Here is a 16,900-nt window from a genome sequence, read left to right on the forward strand (position 1 = left end):
ATTTTTACCCTGGTCTCTTCTAAAAACTATGTAACCATCGCCGCATCTTATCTGTATTCATGAACTGTTCGTAACATGTCACCAATGCCCCAAAGAAATAGGTACCTCACAAGAGATCAGTGAAGTCTCCGCAAGGCCTCAATCATCCTCTTAACCTCCCCAACGTCTGAGGAGCCAATGTCCTGCACAATCTCCTCTTGCATGCTTGGTGTGCAGTTCAAGAACTGCTCAATAAGCTCACCGTCCACGAACCGGTACGGTGCCTCGGCACTGCGCACCATGGTTCTGAAGCTGCGGAACTTGTCGAATGACAAGTTGCCCAATGAGTTGACCTTTTTGGAAAGAGAAGCTTGCAGGGTCATCAGGAAATCTTGATGTTCGGGGTTGATAACAGCGAAAAGGAAAATGGAGCCCTCGACCTTTGAGCGGGTTAGTAAATGAGCCTTTAATTCCGGTCAATTGGGATGGACTTACTGTTGCCATGAACGCCCGCGGTGTCACCGTAACACTGGAAAGCTGTGGGATATTAACTGGTCGGATACGATTGACCATCTCCCCTAGGGAGATTTCGCTAGTAGGAATCAGCCTGTGCTTGTCCTGCGCGGTGACACCATTCTCATTCCGTGAGAGAACGATCAGGTTGCCTTCGGCATCGCTTTGGAGGAATGTCTCGTCACCAACACAGGCAATTGCTGTACTCCAGACAGTTTGATAGTGACGACCGACTTCGGTCAGCTTGGCGGGTTCCCCAGCGTGGCCCGGTGTATACCTGACAAGGCAAAGACTCTTCATGAGATCTGCCACTGCGATTAGGTTGTCGACGACTGTTACGTCCACTGGTGCGGTGGAGGTCCGGTATGCAGCGAGTTTCTCGAGCTTCATCGGTCCAACGTTATTGATTTTGATTCTATACACAACGACCTGGATATTATTAGTAGGGGGTTCAAACATACAGTCGGTCAGTACTCACGGTCTTAACAAGTGCCGCAACAACACAGTCACCCATCATAGCGAGAGCCCGACAGGCGCCCATAACCGGCAGCTCGGCGACCTGACTCAGCTTGCGGCCGTGGTCGACTTCCAGAATGAGAATCCGCCCGCGGATCGATTCCTCCTGGTCTTCGTCGGCAAATGCCGTGCCGACAACAAATCGGTCCTTCATGATCTCCTTTCCGCTTTTATCTTTCCCTGCCGGGAGCTCGGCGCGAACTACACTCTCCACCAGTTCGTCGGGGCCCAGTTCTAACGCATCAAGACGCCGGAACATGATCTCATCAGCAAGGACAAAGTGGCTCTTGACAACCTCGGCGCCATTCTCGAGCTTGCGATCAATCGTGCCAATTCCAAATGCCTTCTCTGAAGGGGAGTACGCAACACGACGGACAGTTGAGCCCATTGGTAACGTTTGAATTTGGGTTGTGCGCTCTCGGTCAACCAGCGCGATCTTCAACTCTTTCTCAGTTGCGACAGCGATGGAGTCTGGGAATGCCTCTGCGTTCAAGTGGCATACTCGTGATGCGCCCTCGGAGTTCACTGCAGAGTAGATGATCCGGCCCTCAGAGCCGTAGATCAGGCTGGGATTTTCGCAAGTAGCGAAGACGTTGTACAGGCCATCACCCTTGGGGAGTTTCTTAAACGTGGGCTGCTCGGAACCAAGGATCAGCTTGTTCATCTCACTTAGTGAGTAGTCTTCTGGGTTTAGTGAGAATGTAATGACGCAACCATCAGCCATGGAGATGAAGAGAGTAGGTTGGCTGTCCGCAAGGACTTCGGCTACAAGAACTGATCGAGGGAAGCTCTCCCCGGTAGGGCCTAGGGATTTTGTTTGAAGAACAGCGCAGTCCTTAATATCCAGGATCGACACCTTGGCTGATTGGGGGAAGCCTGCGATGAATACACCCGTTGGCGTCGCTGGGACAGTCAGACCAGAGATTTGCTGGTCAGCGCCAAGATCCTTCTGCGCGATGATTTGGACATTGTCCCTGATATCAAAGGATGCCACAATTTGGCCACTAATAACGAGAACTAGGTTGTCCTCATTGGCCGACGCGGAAGTGATCAGCTTCCGGTCCTGAGGTGCCCATTCAAATGTTACCATTCCACTTTCAAGATCAGCCACCAGCACTCGCTGTTCTGTGACCTGAAGAATACGACCACCTTGGAGTTTTGTGGCGAGAAGAGTACATTCCGTGAGTGAAAGCCCCAGGAAGTTATCCAATTCTTCAACTTCGCCATCAGGACTAAACTGGAACACACGCGTTTCGTCAACAAATGTAACAATGAGCGTATCCAAAAAGTCGTCGTTGCTTTGAGTCTGCAGTCCCCAGAGATCAGTGATGTGTTCCATTTCTCCCAACACACCTAACTCTTCCATGCCAACACCACTGCGCACACTGCGTAACGTGCCGTCGTCGAAGGCACCAGAACCCGTCACAATTCGAGCCTGCCCGGACGAAAACTCATGCGTTTGACTTTCATTTGTACGGTTCCCAAGGTCCATAATAGTGAAGTCGAGGATCGGAGCGATGTTAGACAATGTCTGAACGACCTCAAACGAGCTTCCATCGAGCCGGAGGACTTGTGAGTCGCCATGATGCGAGCCAACAAACACCATACCTCCCCCGAGATAGACCAGCACAGATGCACGAGCCGTCTTGCCCAGATCCTCGAGCTTCCAGTCATCGATTCCGCCTAAGTTATTCAGGATGAAAGACAGGAAAAATAACCTCCCATAGTCATCGGCCAACAGCCACCGCTGGCTATCAACCTTCTCCCAGGCCACGAAGACTGTCGCCTCCTCTAGATGCCGCGTGATCACATCGTTGGCATTATCGTCGATGTACTTGATCGACGTTTCTCCAAGCACAATAAGACCGCCCAACGGAGCCGGGATAGGGATAAGATGCGATGATCCAAGATCAAGCTCCTGGCCAAATTCACCCCCCTCCAACTTCTGCACCTCCGTGAAAGTGGCATCTGCAGAAGTCCCCGAAGTGCCCGGCGTGAAATCCAATTCGCGGATTCGAAGCCGCACCTTCTGCTGGTTATCTTCGTAGAGCAGTGCCAACCAGGGATTGGATTCCGAATGCAAGAAAGCGGAGGATCGAACGAAAAGCTCGTCGATGCGGGACGTAGTCGGCTTATCAAGTTCTCCCACCTGCAGCGGCTGGTCAGCCTGGGACCCTGCCATCGACATCCGGCCTCTTTTCTTCGTCGGCTGCACGATCGGCACAACAACAATCACGCCCTCGTATACTTCCAGCGTCATGAACCGTCCCGTGGGATCCATCAGACATCGTGGTGCGCATTGGGACTCCCGGGACGAGGGCTCGGCGATGTCGACGCAACTGCGCGCTGTTTTGATATCGTTTGATTCGCGGTCCCATGTTATCGTAAAATAATTGTATTGGTCTGTGCCGACAAAGAGGTGATCGGTTGGTGAGTTTGTTGGTGCTGGTAGGCGCGCGAGCATAGTAACCCGCGCATTCAGAGCACGAGTCGCGGTCAAGACGATTCCATCCGGAGTGAGTGTATAGAATTCGAGACGACTGGATTTTCTGTGGGGTCATAAGAGGGTTAGCTTTTGTCTTCATCGTCACCGGGGGAGAGGTCGGCTTGAGTTCCATGGCTTCGCGGGAGGGTGGGACTCACGCTGCGACTAGGCACTCTTCGTCCGGAGAGAAAAAGTTGAGCTTGACCGCATGGCGAATGCTGCTTGCCCGGTGGATGGGTACGACATAGGCCATCGTAGTTCAATAGTCCGCGGTATCGGACAGCGCGGAGCTGGTTGGGCTTGAGGTTTGTCGCACCACCCTGCGGGGATGGAATATGTCCGAGAGTAAGAGGTACAGGGGATTGATATGGCGAAGGCTGATGGCGCTGAATTATGAGCTGCACATATCTCTAAATCAACTCTTGTTGAGGCAGGGATTGCTCGGTCGGTGTGGGGGAAGATATGAGAGAAGTCGAGGTTCCCGTACAAATGACGTCTAAAGTCCGCGCTTACAGCCGAAAGCATCCATACGGGCGTTTATAGTTCCAATTTGAATAGATAGTTATACACATGAATATACAGGCTTCCACTTTGAAAGAAGAAGAATTAAATTCTTTTTAAATTCACAGGTCCAAACCCCCGCCCAGACGGCAGCCCATAGCTAGCAAACTTAAGGTCATCAAAGGTGAAGCCCATGCTAGGGAAACATGCAGCGCAAATGAAACAAAAAGGCGTATCGTATCGAACAAAAAATGATAATATATAGTCACGATCATCTAAGTATTTTCCAAATGCAAAGAAGTGTTCATCAATCATGAAATCATGACCAGACGTCCTCCTGGTAGCTGCCGCTGCTACGCATATGCTTGACCATCTCCTCCCCCTTCTCAGCGGGCAAACCCCGTTGCTGGGCAATAATGTGGCCAAGAACCAGGTTGACCTCACGGGCCATGTTAGCAGCATCACCGCAGACGTAGAAGTTGGCCTTTTGCTTGAGCAGCTCGCTGACGAGCTCGGCGTTCTCCTTCAGACGGTGCTGGACGTAAACCTTCTCGGATCCCTCGCGGGAGAAGGCAGTAATAACCTTCAGGGAGTCACCCATTTGGTCTTGATAGGTCTGAGGGAATTATGTCAGTCTAAAGGTTCGTATTTGAAGTGTGAGGGCTTTGTTGTTCATACCTTGAATTCATCCTTGTAAATGAAGTCCTCGTTGCTCTTGCGGCATCCAAAGAACAAAAGTGTGGTGCCAACCTTCTCTCCCTTGGCAGCAAGAGCAGCGCGTTCCTGGATGAAGCCACGGAAGGGTGCCACACCAGTACCAGGGCCAACCATGATAATAGGCTTGGACGGGTCGGAGGGTAATTTGAAGTTAGAGTGACGAACGTGGACAGGCACGTGGATACCATCGTACTTGTTGCGAGGACCGTTGATCGAGTAAGTCAGGCCGTGGGGATCGGGGGATGGGTCACCGTTCTGCTTCTGCTTAAGAGCCAAGAGGTAGTTTGTGGTGACACCCTTGACAACGTGCGAAGCACCCGGCAGACGAACAGATTCAACGACAGCGGTGATGCTGATCTTATCCTTTTGAACCAGAGATGATGAAGAGATAGAGTAGTACCGGGGTTGAAGCTTGTTGAGACCTTCAATGAGCAGCGAGAAAGGAACGGCAGCGAACGGCTTAGAAGTGATGCTTTGGAGCGCTTGGGCGATCGTGAAGCACTGGTTGGTGATCTTCTCGTGGAAGTAATCCTTGTCGTTACCCAAGCGGACAATCTCGGTTTTACTCTCCTCGTCGGGAGCGAAAGCAGCAAGAGTCGAGACAAACTGACGGGAGACGGGGGCGCACACCTCCATGTAGTAGCGGACAGCGGCATCATAGGTGGTCGGAGTGGGAATAGGAACCTTGGCAGTGACATCGATACCCTTGATGTTGATCACAGAGTGGCGCTTCTCCTCAATACCGAAGACCTGAAGGAAACGATCGACTTCGGCGCCGGCGTTCGTGGGCCAGATGGCGATGTGATCACCAGTCTGGTAGCTGAGGTTGCTACCAGCGATGCTGATTTCCATGTGCAGACAGTTACGGTCCTTAACAGTGAACAGTTCCGAGGATTCGACAATCGGGGCAACGTAGGGGTTATGCGCAGAGAAGGGGCCCTTAGCGCGACCTTCGCGGTGGGACGCAGTGGGCTCACCCAGATAGACGGACTCCTCCTCGGGGGATTTCTCATCATCCTCGACAACAGAGAATACGGCTTCGTAAACAGCTTCACGTTCCTGGAGATTCATAGCGTCCGACAGAGCAGCCCACATGGGCTCCTTCCAGGCCAGGAAATCCTCTTCCATGGTTCCGGCGCCATCGTCACCTTCACCGGCAGTTCCAATGCGCTGCGCACCAAGTTTGGTCAGAGCGGTATCAACCTGACGGACCATGGCGTTGTAGTGTTCGTAAGTGTTGTTTCCCAGGCCGAATGTGACATACTTCAACGAGGACAGAGGCTTGTCGTCGGCGGAGGCGCCACTCTCGAAGGCGACGTCTTCACCGGTGAAAAATTGGTAGAACTCCACGGCGTTGTCGGTGGGCTCGCCCTCGCCGTAGGTAGCCAACACGAAGAATGCGACCTTGTCATCGGGGAATTTGTCCAGGTTCTCGTAGTCATAGTCCTCAATATCAGCGACCATGGTCTTCAGTCCGAAGCGCTGAGAGCCTTCCTTAGCGAGTCGAGATGCGTAATCCTCTGCAGTACCAGTCTGGGAGCCGTAGAAGATAACACAGTTCTTGTTTGTCTCATCCATCTTCTCCACGATGTCGCGGGTTTTACCGCTCTTAGCGGCTCCATTGAGGGTGCTGGCCGAGGAGGCGTATGGGTCTTTGGGGACGGCCCAGTAGCTACCCTTGGTGAAGTAGGCAACACTACCCACCAAGAGGGCCACCAAGACAACTAAATCGAGTGTATCCAGTTGAGCCATTTTGGTACGTGGTGCGTATATCGCGGGAACAGGGGGTTTGTTGTGGCGCTAATTCCCGCCGGGAAGGGGAGAATTGGTCGAATGTGTTCCAAGGCCGGGATAACAAACACAAAAGTAGTCAAGGAAGAAAAGCCAAACTTAGGCAAGTATGGCCCCCAACAGAGAGCCCTAGAATGGGAGTTGTATGTTGTACAAGATAGAAAGAAGAAGAAGCCAACAGGTGGTCTGATCCACCCGGTACTGCCCAGGTGCGGTTTCCGAGTTGTGGATCTTCACGGGCAAATCTCACCGCTGTCTGGTTACGTCGGTAAGTCCGCCTCTGAAGTACATATAAAAAAAAGTACGGTAGGAACAAAACTCTGGAGGAAAAAGAATATATGTAGAGAAGAAAATGGAGGGAAAAAAAGAATTAAGAAAGACACTCAGACCACTCAAGCCCTTAATAGACTTATATACATGTATGAAATGTGAATAATGTGGGGGAAATGGCCGTGGGCAAATTTATCGGAAGCAATTATCGGCGTCCACCCCAGTATGTTCTAACCGTTCTCTACGGCAGTTTTCCTTCAAATGTGTCAAGAGAGACATTGCCCCGGCCAAGCTTGGAATGAAAGGCGGAGCTCGGGTAAGAGGCAAGAGAGGAAAGCGGCAAGGCCGCTCGGGAGATAAGAGTCCACCATTTCTCGAGCGGAATGATTTCCGCCTTCCGGTCTTACTATTCTTTTCTTCAGGAGTAACTATTTTAACCAGTTAAACTACTCCGTCCTCCGTAGTTGGACATAGAACTTGAGGCTTGTTCCCCCAACGTGGCGAATTGCCTTTTTGGGCTCTCGGATCCCGGCTTTGCATCCCTTACATGTGGGGAAAGATCGTAGATTGTTAGTAGACTGTTATATCCCAAACTCGTGTAAGCATGTTGTTGAGCCTCGGCATATGCTTCTTCTTTATCTACTGAATACATCGACTTCGCCTATACTATATTTTCCGAGTATACATATGTAGCAGTAAACACACTCAAGAGATTCGAAATATTCCAAATATTCCAAATATTTCCAGCATCTATCACTCTATAGCCTTCACTCTATGCTATTGGACGGATTCTATGCCGATGCCCCTGGCATCTCGACCTTCATATATATATATATACTCCGGACGTAGATCCCGTATGGGATCGAAAGACATGTCCCCAAAAATAGAGGTATATATAATCAAAGTAGCCACCCAATTACATATAGTGAGGTCTAAAGCCTTCTCTCCACGCGTTCTCCAAAATAGACATTTGTTTCAAGTTTCCCAAGAAATAGTCTCATATTCTCCGTAGTCTCCGTACCCCGCTCGGCATTTGAAACTGTTCGATCCGAACGTTTCCCCTGATATCTTGGTTCCTTACTTTACACCTCAAACGGCCTTTTGACTATGACATATAATAGAGTATATTAGAGGCAACGAGATGAGATCCTTTTCTCTGGATAAAGTCCACCTCCTCCCAATAAAAAAGAATTAAATAAAAAAGGGGTCAACTTGAAAAATTCCAGTTAAAAGGCTAGTGAGGCTCTGTGGGGAGACGTAAGAGCTAAGGCTAAGCAGGGCAGCCCTGGAGTGCCCGACGGGACCTCGAACAATCAGATGAATTGATATATGTATATAATATAAGAGACCAAGGAAACATCCAGGGGACTATAAAGAGGTTTAAATTGTCATTTGAAATTACTAGGACATATATATATCTAAATATATTATCTGTCCATCTAATATGAGGCTTAATAATAAACCACCCCCCCAAAAGATGTACCCGTGCGCCCGATAAAAACATCAAGCTCTCTTACCCAAAGTCTTCACACCCCTTGGCTTTTTGAATTGGCTATGTGCAGCTTACAACCTTTCACTACTGAGGCTGCTTGCAGGTTTGAGCAATGAGGTTCTCATAATCTCTAATAGTGCGTCTTGCAAACACTACCTAGGTATCGCTATCGGAGCAAACGGACTCGGTCTGACATTTGAATCTCTAGTGGCTTCACACCCTGCCAAAGCTGGCCCTGGCCAGACCATCCTGCCCCTCATTCCCGACGACGTTAAGTCTGCATCACACCATACTCTCGCATCTCCATCGGAACGCCGAGGGACCAGGACCGCCCAGTCCACTCCTTTGCACAGTCGCGAATCTTCTACCGTTCGAGGAAGACCAGTTGATCCCTCCACTCTTGCCCCTATCCAACCCCGACGCGGTCACTCCGGATCCAAGAGCCCCGACGTATCGAGCGTCCGCCCTCCAGGATATGAAGTGGGATTAGAAAGACGGCCTTCCAACTCGTATGGTCACCACCGGCAGACCTCCATCGTACATGGTATGCAGCATTCACGAAATACGAGCATGGCCGGATCAACCGCTTCCACGAGCCCTTTGAGCCCAGAGCTTATTGCCTCCCTCGGTCGCGGTGCATTTGACGAGGCCACCCTTCCTGCCAAATTCGACCCTCTGGAAACACACTCGGGTTATTCGACACCATCCGGAGTATCCGCTAGTCATGGGTTGCCGCCAACATTGAGTACGATCCAAGACAATGACACACCACTGAGAGATGTGAGCCCCGCCGCCGTACTTCACAATCGAATGAACTCTGGAGGAAAACCAAGACGCGAGCGGTCAGATAGTCGGTCACAGTCCAAACATCACTCGGAATCAAAGACTGTTGGGGAATATGCATTGCATCATTTGTTTAACTCCTTCGTTGGACAGGCAGACCACAAGATCAATCAGGCCATCATGAAGCTGGGGGAATCCGATTCGCCCGTGGAGGAGGTTTGCGGTCCTGGAGCAGACCCGACATTTGATCAATTGATATCGGCTTTAGGACATATCGCTCGGCAGAAACCGAAACCTCTGATTGATACAATTATGTTCTGGCGCAAGGCTAAAGGAGATGCCGCTATTACCGCGAGGCAGATGTTGAATGACCAAAGACCCTCGCCCGCTGCCACAGAGAATGGCCCCATCTTGCGCCGCAATACCGAGCCGACACAGCCTGGTGACCCAACTGCTACCGCCGAACGAACACAGCAATCGACGCCCTTTGTCGGTCGTCCCGACGAGGTCGCTTTGATAGAGCGACGTGCAACGGTCTCGGTATACTTAGTCTGTAGAGTCTTGATTGAGATCTTCAACCAAAGTAGCCTGGCTTCAATCACTTTCGACATGGCAGATCGTCTAGAAGACATCGTGTTTGGCCAGGTGAAGACCTCGGACCCGGATCAGATCTCGGCATCACCCCTGCGGATGGCTAATTGGAGAATCTATGGTCAATTGCTGGGTATCATGAGTGAATCCAATTTCTCCGGAGTCGCGGGTCGTTATTTGACGGAACTCGAGCGCTATCAGAAGGAGGAAGTTACCCGGGGGCCATCTCGCGAGGGTGATTCAAAATCGGAGTTGCTGATCCTCTGCATGCGCTATCTACGTTTGCCTATGACTTCGGAAGGATGGCCCAAGTCTTGTGATTTCATGCGATCGTTGGCACGCTTGTTTGTCAATGCCCATGGGCAGCGTATCAAACAGGCATACTGCTACGTGATTGAGAAACTTCTTCTCCCTGTCGCTGCCAACCCGAGCTGTGATCTTTCATTGCCTCGGTGGAAGGAATTCGTGGACCTGATCCAACCACGCCTGACACAGCTTCTTATAAAGCCTCGTCATTGGACATCTTCCTTCTCGTTGAATGTGTTGTTGCTTTGCATCTCCAACAAAGAAACTTTCTCTTCCCAGTGGCTCTCGATGATTTCGAGCTTGCCTGCACGTCTGAAGGACCGCCCTACTCGTGCACCCGCCCTCCACGCCATCTGTCGTCTGGTCTGGACCTATTTCTTCCGCTTTTCCGACTCCCCCACAACCACTCTTCGCAAGGTTGAAGAAGTTGCAAAGATTGCCCTGCCGACCGGCAGGAGAACGTACATGAGTGCAGAGCCGGTCTTTGCCGATCCATTGATCCAGCTGATTCAAATAATCGGCTTCAAGCATCCGGATGTCTGTTTCCGTAACATTATTTTCCCTTTGATTAACTCGGATCTGTTCCTATCTGGCAGAGAGTTGAAGATAGAACAGATGGAGCCGGAGAAAATGGTCATTGGAATACGCGCTTTCCTGGCTACAATGTCTGATCTGGAGACAAGTGATCAACTCTGCCCTCCGATCCCGACAGGCTCGCTCCCAAATCCTTTCACCGACGTTTCCACCCCCGTGTATTTCCATCGACCCCAGCTGCTAAAAGAGTACAAAGTGCCTAGTGCTTCTCAGAAACAAGACCCAACTTCATGGCAACCTGTTAATACCGCGAGACTAAGTGATAATGTGAAGGAATACTATTTCCGATTTTGTGAAGTTTTAGGCAAGATCACTTTGCTCTGTGATAACACATTCGGTGGACAGGCAGTTCTGGACGAGAAGTTTGGTGGAACTACGCCTAAAACTCCAATCTCAGAAGCTTTCAGCTTTGGTCGTCGTGGTGATGACCATGTCACAACCCTGGACCAGAAGCAAGGATTCTACGATCTGCTCCATGTGGCAGTCCAGGCCCTTCCTCGCTGCCTCTCCGACCACATTCCATTCAATTCGCTCATCAATCTCCTGTGTACGGGAACTGCTCATGTCCAGTCAAATATCGCTACTTCCTCAGCGGAGTCGTTAAAGGCCATTGCGCGGCAATTGCACGCCCAACAAGTTACAATCGGCTTTGCTAGGTTCATCTTCAATTTTGACGAGCGCTATTCCACCATGTCAGACGAAGGGATGCTTGGACCGGGCCATATCGAGTCCACCCTTAGACTATACGTCGAGTTACTGCAGATTTGGATTGACGAGATCAAACAAAAAACGAAAGGCGCGGCGGCGATGGATCAATTGGAAAGATCCATTTCTGGTAGCCGAGCCCTGCACCTCGACTTATCGAGTGTCCTCGCCCATGTGGAGGAGATTGAGTCTCATGGGCTCTTTTTCTTGTGTTCTCAGTCAAGACGTGTTCGAGCCTTTGCCATCACTGTTTTGCGGTTGATCACCGAATTTGACAGCGCTCTTGGGAAGGAAAACACAAGAATCATTCGGATCCTTGAGGCTGATTCTCAGCAAATCCTAGATGTGAATGATGAGCATTTGACTGTGGCAGAGCGGAGCCGGATCCAAAAGGGCAAAAGAAGAAGCGCCTCTCAAAATACTCTTATCGAGCTGTGTAGCAGTGAAGTCTCTTATGATTCCACATTGTGGGCTAAGGTATTTCCCAACATTATCCGCGTCAGCTTTGAGACTTGTCCGTTCGCTGTAACCCTGGGAAGGGAGATTGTATGTGCACGTCTTGTTCAGATGCACAAGATCATCACATCTCTCGCTGAGAGTACAAGATTCCCCCAATATGCTCCCATGGATGTGTACCAGACTCGCCCCATGGGAAGAAACCATGCCACATCTGAGATTCTCATCGAGCAATGGAAGCTTTACTTGGTCATGGCCTGTACTACCGTCACTAGTGTTGGGGCTCAATCTCAAAGCCAGCTGGCAAATGCCCAGCATGCACGCAAAGCTTCGAAAGGAGCACACCAGTCTCAAGATAAGATCAGCTCTGCTCGAAGTCTGTTCGCGTTTGTTATTCCTCTCCTTTCTGCTGAACGGGATTCCATTCGCAGCGCTATTGTTGTTGCTTTGGGCTCAATTCACAAAAACCTTTATCGCACGCTTCTTGAGTCTTTGCAGTACGCTGTTACTACCTGCAATGAAGAGGCTAAGATGAGAATTGGCAACCACTACCGCAGCCCCAGCAGCCCCCGTCGAAACAGGAAGACCGATCGCCTGCGCACCGAGGTCACAAACGTTTACAAACTTACGTCTCACTTCCTTCAGGAGCCCGAGGTTTACAATGACGACTGGATCGTCAACAACCTTGTCACATACGCAAAAGATATTCGTATTTTCCTTAGTGATGCTGAGGTTCAAAATGACTGGGAATTCCAAGGCTTGCGGTTCCATTTTTGCGGACTGATGGAGGAAATATTTGAAGGCATCAACCGTACCAAGGATCCTGCTCGCTGGATGCCCTTCGAGTCGCGGAAGTCTGCTTTCTCTCTTATGGAGGACTGGTGTGGATACTCTCCAAACCAGTCTCAAATCTCTGAAAGAGAAGAGAATATGCGCAAGTTCTCCATGGCCCGACCACATGAGACAGGTGAAATGAAAAACACCGCTGCTGCTATGGAAATTGAGAAGAAGAATCTCCGCGCAGCAGCCTTGAGTGCAATGGCTTTTCTGTGTGCTGGCCCCATCAGCATCACCACCGAAAGCGGTTCTGTGCTCCAATTTGATGTTACCCGCATGCTTTCATGGATTGAAATGATCTTCAACACCGTCAGTGATAAATGGCATGCCATCGGCCGCCGGGCGCTCAAGAACCTCATCATTCACAACCAGGAACATTCCTATCTAATGGAGCGATCAATAGAGATGTGCTACGTTACTGAGCGACCCAAGACTATCGAGAGCTACTTCGAGGTGGTGACGCAGGTGCTTTTCGAATATCCAGACTATCCGCTCGAATTCTGGAGGGTTCTAGGGGCAGTCTTGGTGACACTGGGCAACGAAAAGCGTGAGATCCGAATGAAGTCTGCTAAGCTTCTTCGGAAACTCGAGGAGCGTCAACAGAAGAACTCCAGGCTGCAAGACTTCGATATCAGTATCTCGGACAAGACTACCGCGGTATACAAGTTAGCCCAGTTCGAAATCTCGAAAAGATTAGCTAGCCAGCACTCTGACTTGGCATTCACTATCTTTTCGGAGTTTTCTCTGCATTTCCGCAGTCTTCGACCTGATAGCCAGCGAAATATGGTTGCTGCCATCCTGCCATGGGTTCAAACAATGGAGCTACAGGTTGACCCGAATGGCGGCCCTACAGCCAAGTCATACATGTTGCTCGCAAACCTCTTTGAGATAACTATTCGTTGCAGTACAGTCCTGCCTAACCAAGTGCAAGCTCTATGGCAGGCCTTGGCAACAGGCCCTCACGGTGGCAATGTACAGCTAGTCCTTGATTTTATCATCAGCATCTGCCTAGAACGCAAAGAGCAAAACTTTGTGGAGTATGCTAAGCAAATGGTCGTTTTCTTGTCTGGGACTCCAGCAGGATCGAAAGTCATCGAATTTTTCTTGTTGCAGGTTGTGCCAAAGAACATGGTGCAAGAGCGGAAAGAACTTACTCCACCCCCTCCTGATATCAAAAGCCTGCCATATGTTGCAGACCTTGGTACAGTGCTCCCTGTCGGAAACAAACAAGCTGGTCTATCCCTTGGACAGGTTGCCCTCATATTCCTCGTCGATCTGATGGTTGCTCCGGTGACTCTCGCCCTGGGTGATGTTGTCAAGCTGATCCATATCGTTCTCATTCTCTGGGACCATTATACAGTGACTGTGCAGGAGCAAGCTCGTGAGATGCTGGTACATCTTATCCATGAATTGATAGCGGCGAAGCTTGAGGACGACGCCCCGGTGGGTGCCCGGCAATCCGTTGAAGATTTCGTGGAATCAATACGTAAGAGCGATCCCGCAGTCGTTTGGGAATATGAAGAGAATCATGGCAAAGAGGAAGAGATCGATGATCGCCGGGTGCCTGCAGCTATGGCCTCAGTCACCCGTGATGTCGTCAAGTTCTTTAGCTTCGCTTACGAAGGCATTGGCGACCTATGGGCCAAGGAGGCATTGAACTGGGCTACCTCGTGTCCAGTGCGGCATTTGGCATGCCGCTCGTTCCAGATCTTCCGCTGTATCTCGACATCATTAGACTCGCGAATGTTGGCTGATATGCTCGCTCGGCTTTCAAACACTATCGCAGACGAGGAAACGGACTACCAGACATTCTCAATGGAGATTCTTACTACGTTAAAGATCATCATTAGCTCACTAGCACCATCCGACCTTCTTGATTATCCTCAGCTATTCTGGACGACATGTGCTTGTCTCAACACAATCCACGAGACTGAGTTTATCGAGAGTATTGGCATGCTTGAGAAATTCCTTGACCGGGTCGATCTCAGTGATCCGGTCGTGGTGGCCAACCTTATCGAGGGTCAACCACCAAACTGGGAAGGTGGATTTGACGGTCTCCAGGACCTTGTCTTCAAGGGAATGAAATCGTCCGAGTCCTTTGATCGTACACTCGATCTACTCCATACTCTCAGTGGTCTTCCAAACAATGGTCTTATCGGAGATGGAACTCGACATCTATTCACTGTGCTGGCCAACCTACCCCACTTCCTTCAATGCTTCAAGGAAGGATTCAGTGACCCCAAACCTATCGCTCGTGCCAGCATACTTGCCCGCGTGGCTGAGAATGAGGGATGCCCCCGCCTTGCAGCATCGTTGTTTGGGTTTGCCAACCAGCAGTACAAGACCGCCGGAGTGTTCCTCGACCACATCATCACTGAGATCAAGTCATACTACTTCCCCAAGCTGGACTTCCAGTGTCTCATCTTCCTCATGGGACTTCTCACTAATACCACGGATTGGTTCCGGATCAAAACAATGAGGATCCTCTGTGTCTTGATTCCCGAGGTGGACATGCGGCGTAATGAGGTCACCTGCCATGGCCCAGACCTGATCTCTCCACTACTCCGGCTTCTACAAACCGATCTCTGCCCTCAGGCTCTGGAGGTTCTAGACCATATTATCACTGTCTCAGGTAACCCAATGGAGCGCCAACATCTTCGGATGAGTATGGCATCAGCAGCCTCTTCTCGTGCTATCCGCAAGGAGTACGAGCGAATCCAGAGTCTATACGGAATTCCAGAACCGACGGGATGGTCAGTCCCTATGCCTGCAACCCAGTCAAACATGACCCGGCACAACGTCCACGCTGTCTTCTACACATGTGTTGAGGCCGAAGACAGACAACAGGACGATGCCATGACACCCGGTGTGGCCTTCCATGCGGACGAATACAGCGACTCGTTCTTCCCAATGAGAGCTGATACCATGAAATCAATCGATACACAGATTGATGGCAATATGGGAGATATTGTGCAGAAGTTGGACAGCCTAGATGACTTTTTCGAGGATACCGATACAATCACCCCTGTGTTGAACCCTATAGCTCCTCCGATGCTGCGAGGATTCACTGGTAACTATGTGGATACCAACGCACATCTGTATGACCAGCAGACCGCCCCAATTTTGCGGGAATCACTCGCTCGGACAGGCTCTACATCATCCTTCCATAATGGACTCGCTGAGTCTCGCCCGCCAAATTTCCGCTTCGATGGTCCGGGTGTGTACTCCCCGGTAACGGCGATACCTCCAAACGGCTCACAGATACTACGGTCCGGTTCCCATACCCGCTCTGTCACCTCCCCTGCCAACAATCTCTATGTTCACACCGCTTCCAATGCACCCAATTCCACACTGCCCGCTGGATTCAGCGATTCCGCTTTCCTCTCCGACGAAGATCCTGACGAGGTGCATTCCGATTTAGAGGAGCGCCCGGTGACCAAGAAGGCCATCACTCCGCCTGCGCCCATGATCCGCAGTGCAACCGATGGACCACACTCGATAGAATCAATGATTCGCAGTGGTATGAGGAGGCTGACTGGTGGCGCAGCCAACCGAGAAAAGGAGCGACAGCGGGACCTCCTCCGCGCGCAACACCGCGCCATTGTGCAAACAGCCAACTCACCCCGTGTTCCAAAGGTACCCGAGGAATATCTCTCAGCACCTACCAGTCACCCGACATCACCGAGGTGAAATTACTGCATTTCCCCGAACCCCATCATACGTCTTTGCTTTGCTTTGCTTTGCTTGTTCTTTTCTGTTGTCAGCCTTTTTCCAGGCTGCCTGCGCATTTCTTGGGAGTTTGGATCACTTTACATACATACCCTTTACTCATCCATCTACTTCGCCATTGGTCTTGTCTATCTAGCGTTGATCCGTACCTCTGCATCCTGTATAGTCCATATAGTCATATCTAGAAGTTGATGGACTTACATATAGGTGTTTTGCATTTCAAAATCAAAGTCTATATATTTGCATTTATGCTCAATTTCAGTCACCTTTGCGAAGGGCAGCACTCTGGTCGGGATTTGGAAGTGCTTTTTAGAATCTTTTTCTAGAGGCTACCTTTCATTCAAGATTCAACATCCATGGAGATAGATACATTGACCAGATCAAAACTTCAGTACTTCCAAGGTTATACCCCACACATAGCACGTGATGCAATTCCCCACGGCTTTCCTAATCCGGTCTTCCCCGCATTTCAGTCTGTTGCGATGCATATCCATTTCGCTCCCTAGCATTTCGGATAGCCACGGTTAAAGGATATGCGGAACTGCCATAGTACATCCTAGCTCTTTTAAATACCCCCTTCTCCCCATTTCAGCTTTCCTGGATTCAAAACAATCAAACATTTGCTCTGCCCCCTT

General features: G+C 50.4%; 3 protein-coding genes across 3 annotated transcripts; 1 reads left to right on the plus strand and 2 right to left on the minus strand.

Moving 5' to 3' along the window:
• Positions 1-116: 116 nt before the first annotated feature.
• Positions 117-3,746, minus strand: N7487_001931 (DDB1/RSE1 family protein; the record flags this gene model as incomplete). Its single annotated transcript, XM_056869679.1, has 4 exons — positions 117-419; positions 475-921; positions 971-3,557; positions 3,652-3,746. 4 exons carry the CDS (start codon positions 3,744-3,746, stop codon positions 117-119), a joined length of 3,432 nt encoding a protein of 1,143 aa, XP_056734463.1.
• A 437-nt stretch (positions 3,747-4,183) lies between these two features.
• cprA (NADPH--hemoprotein reductase cprA) lies at positions 4,184-6,463 on the minus strand (the record flags this gene model as incomplete). Its single annotated transcript, XM_056869680.1, has 2 exons — positions 4,184-4,610; positions 4,673-6,463. The coding sequence occupies 2 exons, from the start codon at positions 6,461-6,463 to the stop codon at positions 4,314-4,316; spliced, it is 2,088 nt and encodes a 695-aa protein (XP_056734464.1). The 3' UTR covers positions 4,184-4,313.
• A 1,863-nt stretch (positions 6,464-8,326) lies between these two features.
• N7487_001933 (putative cell morphogenesis protein (PAG1)) lies at positions 8,327-16,793 on the plus strand (the record flags this gene model as incomplete). Its single annotated transcript, XM_056869681.1, has 3 exons — positions 8,327-8,367; positions 8,402-16,172; positions 16,686-16,793. The coding sequence occupies 3 exons, from the start codon at positions 8,327-8,329 to the stop codon at positions 16,791-16,793; spliced, it is 7,920 nt and encodes a 2,639-aa protein (XP_056734465.1).
• Between the last annotated feature and the right edge of the window lie 107 nt (positions 16,794-16,900).

This window comes from Penicillium crustosum, assembly GCF_028827405.1.
Source record: "Penicillium crustosum strain IBT 35664 chromosome Unknown utg000001l_segment0_segment0, whole genome shotgun sequence".
NCBI lineage: Eukaryota > Fungi > Ascomycota > Eurotiomycetes > Eurotiales > Aspergillaceae > Penicillium > Penicillium crustosum.